Source organism: Oreochromis niloticus, linkage group LG6, assembly GCF_001858045.2.
Source record: "Oreochromis niloticus isolate F11D_XX linkage group LG6, O_niloticus_UMD_NMBU, whole genome shotgun sequence".
NCBI lineage: Eukaryota > Metazoa > Chordata > Actinopteri > Cichliformes > Cichlidae > Oreochromis > Oreochromis niloticus.
In genome coordinates, this window is record NC_031971.2 from 17,522,135 (window position 1) to 17,529,833 (window position 7,699).

The 7,699-nt window shown below is 43.7% G+C and overlaps 1 protein-coding gene across 4 annotated transcripts in view; it reads right to left on the bottom strand.

The window, feature by feature from the left end:
• sh3gl2a (SH3 domain containing GRB2 like 2a, endophilin A1) overlaps nt 1-6,127 on the bottom strand; it is a 71,082-nt gene extending 64,955 nt beyond the window's left edge. For all 4 annotated transcript variants that reach the window (XM_005456973.4, XM_005456971.4, XM_013275767.3 and 1 more), the window contains exon 1: nt 5,758-6,127. In XM_005456973.4, coding sequence (XP_005457030.1) covers nt 5,758-5,802 — 45 coding nt within the window. In that variant the 5' untranslated portion in view covers nt 5,803-6,127. The remainder of the gene's footprint in view (nt 1-5,757) is intronic.
• Nucleotides 6,128-7,699: the final 1,572 nt, after the last annotated feature.

Consider the following 7,699-nt stretch of genomic DNA (forward strand, 5'->3'; position numbering starts at 1 on the left):
TGCCAATTGTCAAAATTCAGCATTGAGCTGCATTTTTCCCTACAGCCTGCATGTGAGTAAATCCCTGCAGAGCTTTTCTGTCCTCCACACTCTCTCCTGACTTCGGAGAGTTTGTCCTTCTGCTGCAGCCTTCAGCATCTCTTGGCTGAATTCTCCCTCTGCCTCTGTGCCACTCCCTATCAGCACAAGGATGCTTCCTATCCTCCTCTTCATCGCTTTTCTTATCTCTTTCCTTGCTTCACTCTTGTTGTTCCTCCCGCCCCATCTGTTATCTCCCAGCTGGATCTGTTTTACGCTGCACTGCAGTAGGCCTATAGCGAGGATCCAGGCTGAATGAGTCACCCACTTGCAATCTGCTGCCCTAAAGCCCTGCAGGCGTCAATCACATCCAAGGACCCTGCTGCTATCCCCAGGCTCGCATGGGTGTCCGTCCATGGGCGTTCACATTTTGTCACTGCATACTTTTCCAGAACCAAGAGATGATACTGGAAACATATACACGCACAGTGTTACATGCTAAAGAATTTGCCTTTCACCCACAAACTAAAATGAACCGCCCAGTTTTTGAAGAAGCATAAATCAGAGTGGCACGTGCGTAGCTGTTATATTAGCATTCAGCACACACACTGGGAAATCTCCTGTAGAACCAGGCCTGACTGCTAAATAAAGGATCACCACTCCCATTACCCACTGCAAGAAATATACCACGTTCAAATCTAATAACTGCCTCTTGATTTTACAACTCGTAACGGCTCGCAGACAGCCCCAGAATCCAACAATCACTCATCGACATGTAGCTAAACTATCTTCACAGATAATTTCATTTGCAAACAGATCAGGGCTGCTTGTATTTCTGTTCCTCAACTGCATCCTCAGCTCTGATTTCCATCTTTTGGCATCCACTGAAACATAAAAGGTGGCGTTATTACCCAAATATACCAGTGCATAGATTTAAAAGGTAGTGCAGGTTGATTCCAAATTATTCTGTTATCATGTCAATGCACACATTTTTACTCATATTGATGTGCGCTATACTATAGTTAATAAACTGTACGGCATATCGCCACATTGTGTTGATCATTATCCAAGAACAGGCTGAAAACGTGGGTAGTGCATATGCAGAACAGACACGATTCACTCATAGCTAACAGGCTATCTTATGACACTCCTGTGGACCAGTCTGGATCGAGATAACAGGCTCTGCAATGTGTGAGGTGGGGTTGAGATGCACATGTAATACACACATGCGTAATTTCAGTCGTTTTCAGATGACATTTTATGCAACAAGAAGCTAAATATTCCAACATGATATGAAACAAACTGGATTAAGCCTCTTTAGACTCACTATGTTTTAGATGCAAGCGTGACTCATACGGAGGGAGCCAAACTTGGAAACTCGTCAGCTTCTTTCTGACACTGACGAGAAGCAAAGAAACCATTTTATCTGAAAAGCCTGCAAGAGTGAAAACCCCAAAGACTCTCTGTATTTTTTCATCTCTCACTGGTTCTGCCACACGTTCTCAAGCTTTCCTGCTCATCCTCCCTCCCTCCTCTCTCCTGCAGCTTCTATTTGATGAACAGATTTTCGTCTTCCTGCTTGCAGCACCGAGATAAAAACGTGCTCACCGCAGCCCTAAAATCCCCCAAAACCGGTATTGAAAATAGTCCCATCACAAGAAGCTTTTGTTTTCTATACAGTTAGCAGATGGTACAATATAAAAAGCTGCACGTCCACACACACACCATTGGCTTCAAATGAACCTGAAAGCAACGGCGGTATCGTGAAAGTAGAATCTGCTCTAAGCGTGACTCATTTGACTCCGAGGTGGAGTTGACTTGTGACGTATTAAGCCAGAGATCATCACCTTTAAAAATAAGACGGATGAAAACACTGTTTGTGAGCTTAAAAACAGAAGAGGAAGAATACACCGTGCTGTCGTTATAGCAGGTTTAAATGAAATACAAACACTTTCGAGGTATTGTAACCTATTACAGCATGTGCTGAGTTACATCACATAGTGAGAATGACTAATGGATTGCAGATTAAATGAACAAAGTTTTAAAAAAAAAGCAATTCCTAGGGACCCTGCTGGGTTTTACCCTTCATGCCCCCATGCTTCACTTCTTTTTAAAATGGCCCCCATTATTAATGCAGCACACAGGGCATCGATGTCCTTGAGTGAGGGAGGGAGATGTATTCTGTCAGTGAAAAGTGTGATTATGCTTGTGTGAAATAAATTACTCTGTGATGCATGTGGAAAGGTGAAACTGAGTTTGCGTGTGTATTTCATGAAGTCGCAGTTAACTTCAGGGTATTCTGCCTTTTATGAGCCGTTTTTCTCAGCAGTGTCTACAATAAAGAAATGCATCTTCCTCCTCCACTAAAACGAGGATTTTCTGTTGCTCATACAGCAGACGCCATAGTCCTCAACTCCAGACTGAAGCTGCACAGATAATTAGCAATTAGAGACACATTGGGCTAAAAGGTCGATGCAGCATTTTAGGATAAAAAAAATTCCAGTTCACATCTAAAACATTTTGATGTTAGTGTGGTTTTTTGATTTTCAAACAATTACTCCATAAGTGTTGTATACAGGCCTGCTTGTGTGGGTATATCATCTATTTGATGTTCCTGAACTTAATTTTCATATAACCTAATATGCAGTAACATCTGTTATAGTATGTCATTGCTGAAAAAAATCGACTATTTGATATTAATTGTTAATCTGTCATTTTGATCGTATTTTTTCAATAAACTGAATAATAAGGTGATCGAGGGCTCAAGGTGCTTTATGTTGTTAGTTAAAGACCCTCAAATCATAGAGAGAAAACCCCAACAATCAAACAACCCCCTTTAAACAAGCACTTGACCACAGTGGAGGGAACATCCATCAAATCCCCAAATTTATTTTCCAGTCATATATGACCACAAGAACCAGTAAATGTTACTGGGACACTCCAACCAGAGAATTTTGGGGGGCATATTTGCTTAAAAAATGGTCTAAAGTTTATCTGGGAATTTTTATTCACTGATTAGCCAGAGTATGGAAAATCAATCAAATATGAATATCACAGGTAATCAGTTCAGGCTTCCTGACAGTCACTTTAACATGCATCACTGACCAAGCACTGACCTGCAACTCACAGGACCCAAATCATCTCCTCCTGCAGCCCCGTGCCAGACGTCACAGGACAACACTACAGGTTCTGCATCCGTGTCCTGATAGGTCAGAGGTGTTTTAGTGGCACTACGGGGACTTACACAATATCAGGCATATGATTTTAATGCTGTGGATTATTGCCTCTAGCCTGCACTGAGATGTGACAATGATAAAACAATTGAAGTAAAAAAACAAAAGCAGATATGGATATAGATTATTTATTACTGCTTTCTGACCATTATGAATCTCTGATTCTAACACTTCATGCATTGACGGCATCTTCTCGTGTTGTGTGACTTTCTTCTTAAAGTATGGTTGAGCAACATTTGTCATCTGTGTATAACTAGCCAGCTTGCTGGGTTGCTTCCCACATAAGTCTGGGCTTGGATTACAAGGCTGTGGCACAGGAACAGAGGGGTTGAGGGGAACCTTCTGCCACTGGGATTCTGGGGAAGAGGACTGTGTGTGCGTGCGTGTGCGTGTGTGTGTGTGTGTGTGTGTGTGTATAATGTTGAGGAACAGACAGCAGGATACCACAGAGACAACACACTGTGAGCCTAAAGCTGATTAAATCACACTGGGAATAAAACTGAGTAATGAAGACAGCACCAAGTAAAAATCTCCAAGTTCAGAAACAGTTACTGCATATTTAGACAGTCAACAACACCTCTTTATGCATGCACAGATCCACATAAATATAAATGCATATTTACAAATATAAATGCTTATGCATATCCCCACCTCTCTTTTACTCTCTTGCACACACACACACACACACACACACACACACACACACACACACACACAGATTCATCTGATGACGAGAAACGAACATCTGCAAGGAGAGGGAGGGCTGTGCTAATGGGTGACAATAGACTCATCACACAGAATTAACACAATCAGTGCAGCCATCCAATGCCCTGTGTGGGCTGCTGTCTATTTCAAATCAGATAAAATGAGCTCTTGATTAAAACTGAGAAATGTGTTAACAGCAATTTGAGATTGTTCCCAATTACTTCACTTTGTCTTTTATTTAACTCTCGAACCCGATCTAGTCTTACAAACATAATGCACCTAGCGCTGATCTGCAAGCACTGCTCTTTAGGAACATGCAGTCAGAATGTATGATTCATTATCAACACAGGCCTTACAAATGTCAGTGCGACATTAGCACTAATATAAATGACTCATGTTGGGAGATGTGAAAAACAAATGAAAAAACAATAACGGAGTCTAATGCATGTCGATTTTGGATCTCGAGCTGCCAATTGTTTCGGTAATCTCCTCTCCTCACGAACTGCTACTTACTTCTCAGTTAGTCAGTTTCAATGTGCAATTAAGAGTGTTCAGTATCTCCAGGCAGAGACCTTGAATAGACATGTGATTATTACTGTCACATTCAAAGCACTATTCCCCTCCATCTCAGAGACAGCTGCTCATAAAGTTGAAGAACAATGGAAAGTGAGACTTGTCACTAAGACCATTCTGAGATTGGACAATGAGGGGGAGGGCGCACATGTGGGTGTGTGACTCACACAGGCTCTGTGTGTCTTGCAGTGAGGGCCCTGAAGCTAATGGACAGTGTCATTGTGACTCAGCCCTATAAATGGAAAACCTCCCGAAGTTTCCAAGCTAGAGGAAATAAAACTCACTCAAGGCCTTTGAGCTGCTGATGAGCCCATGCATTCAAGGTCCCACTTAAGAGCGCTCTGATTGGCTCCAGAGTTAAAGGTGATTAAACCTTCAGGTTGTGCACTTTGACCTGAAATAACATAATAATACATGACTAGCCTAAAATGAGTGGGATGGGTTGAGAAAGCCTTGGTAACCTTGAACAGAATACCTTTGCGCTGGGCTTGCGCCTTATAATAATAATAACCACCAATGATTCAGTGATGGATGGGGAAGGCTTAATTCAATTTATCACCTGGTGTCCCGCAAAAGGCGATAAGTGCATTTAGAGGGCGCAGAGGTCATGGCGTGCCGATGCTGGTAGGAGCGGATTTCCGCCAAGGCGCACTTAACGATTGCATAACGAGGTGCGCCTCGGAGTTTCTCCTGTACTTAACTCGTCCTTCATTTCAGGGCCACAACTTGCGCATTGCAAGAGTGAGCGACAGCCATGAGCCGCAGCTCCGATGCTTGTCTGCGGGGAATGTCATCTGAAGGGTACGGAGAGGAACCGACGTTCCCGACATCACTGTCATCACAGTGTTGTGCCATCTGGCGCCCAGATGGACACGCAAAAAGCGTGGCACTGAATAATTATCGTGTTTCCCCGTCACGCACTGAATAACCACCGGAGTCAAAGACGACGGATGCATTCTCCCGTTGGTGCAGTGCTGCAGCACGCCAGTGTTTTCAGTGGAGTGCACCCCAGCACCACAACAGCACCAGAGGCAGTAGGTGATAGATGGGGCACAACTAGCAACAACACTGCGTGTTAATACAGCGACATTTAGCGTGAATTAATCATCAGTGGGATTGAATCTCTGCTTTTCCAAACCTCACGCCACTCCTCCTCCCCCCACACAACGTGACACTGTAAGTGGAAGATCTAGTGAGAGCCGGTGCACCGTACGCCGCATCTTCTTACCTGAGTGGCTTTGTGGAATTGCTTTTTCAGCCCCGCTACAGACATGTTCGCTAAATCGAGGTTCTAGCTGGGGATACGAAGTGCTGCTGCAGGTATGAGCAGGGAATCTCGCTCCTAATTGAATCTGGTGATCTTGCAGCCGTGGCTAACTCCCGTCTACACTGGTCTTCACCAGAGGGATCTCCTGCAAGAAGGGGGGTGTACTAAAGCCCTTATCAGGCTATTGGATGTCAAACCCACATGTCTTAAACGGCTCTGACGTCGGAGCCTGCTCAGTTTAAAGCGGCCGCCTCCTCACTACAGCTGAACTCTAAAAAGGGGGCTGAGGTATTTCTAATCTAAGCTCGTTTAGCAGAAAGGACGCGAGACTAACGTGATGCGATACCAAGAAAAAGGATGACATTACTCCTGATGTCTCAATGATTGGAGAGGATCTAGGTGGTAGAGCTACATGGGTTGGTGAGGGGCACTGTGCCCAAATGTGATGTGTGAACGGTTCCCGTGGGAGACAGGGAAGAAAGAAAGAAGTATGACCTTTACACCTCTGCGTTTCAGCATCTCCAGCACCCTGGACAGCGCCCATCTCTCAAGAGAGAGAGCCTTCCCACCCCGGACAACCAGACTACAGCAAACCAATAATTACTATTATCTCCCTTCAGAAAGTCTCTAAGTGTCACAGAGCCATAATGAATGGTTACACTGCAGGTTCGGCTGCAATACCGACTATTAATTGAGAAAAGCAATGTACCATACTAATATGCGTGTACCTACACAAGCTTTCAGAGCGCAGAGGAGAATAAAGCAGTGACGCAAACACGAGAAAGAAATTAAAAAAGCAACATTAAAGCCATCCTACCTATACAACATTTAGCAGAACTCTATTTTATTAACCACTCGCAGAACAGACAATGTTAGACTTTTAAAGTCATTTTGTGTTTATATTTGCCTTGTTTTTATTTTTAAGGCATTTTTAACATCAAATCTCAGAAAAATTCAGAACTCAGAAAAAAGTCAGCTCCCAACTATCCAAATCATATAAATTCTGTACTTCTTCCTCAGTGTATTAAATGCAGCCTACTCGTGCGTAATGGCGCAAAAACTGTTTTGGCATCGACTCACGCAGAAAATTAAATGGAGTGCAGAAATTCACTGTCACGTTCCATCACACCTATAAGACTTAGCTTGAAACTTGCGCACACTCAGTGTTATGGTGTAAAAAAATATCTGATGTTTTCACACACACACACGCTTACGCCTGAGTCCATCACCTCTCAGATACAGACTCAGTCCATTATTAATTGCATCTATTAAAACAATGAAAAGCCTGCTCGAAAATGCAGGACCAACGCGAGCAACGGGTCTGAATTAAAACAAACAAGTCACCTGCACACATTTGTCAGCTCAGCGGCACCCCCTACGGCGCCAGATGGCTAGTCTACTGTCTGCTGGCCACTTGGGCAGACAGTCAGAGACGCATCCCATATGGCCGAGGTTACAGTATTTGAATAAGGCTCGGAGCGACGATCACAAAATTGGCCATGAAATCGTAAATGTGGCCATATCTGCGGCCGTGACGCACTTAAATGAACCGAATCCTAAGCGCGCCGTCGAGAAAATGAACTCTAAAAGGCGCAATCATCCTACAAACTAGATAAACGCAAGCATTCAAATGTATAACTTGTTTTCGAAAACAAAGCACGACCGGCGAAATGCAAACGACAGGTGGTAAAAGTTGTACTGTGTCCATTTGTCTGTGGTGGGAGGTGTGCTTCTCAGCAGCAGGGCGCTTAGTGGGTGTAAGAAGTGCAGAGGCGCTGGCAGCACCAAAGTAACTACCGAAGGTCTCTACGATCAGACCACAGTATGTGCAGGGAGACCAGGCAATACGTTCATAGGCCGCTTTACATTTCAGAGTGCAAATATAGAGCAATATTTCTATTTT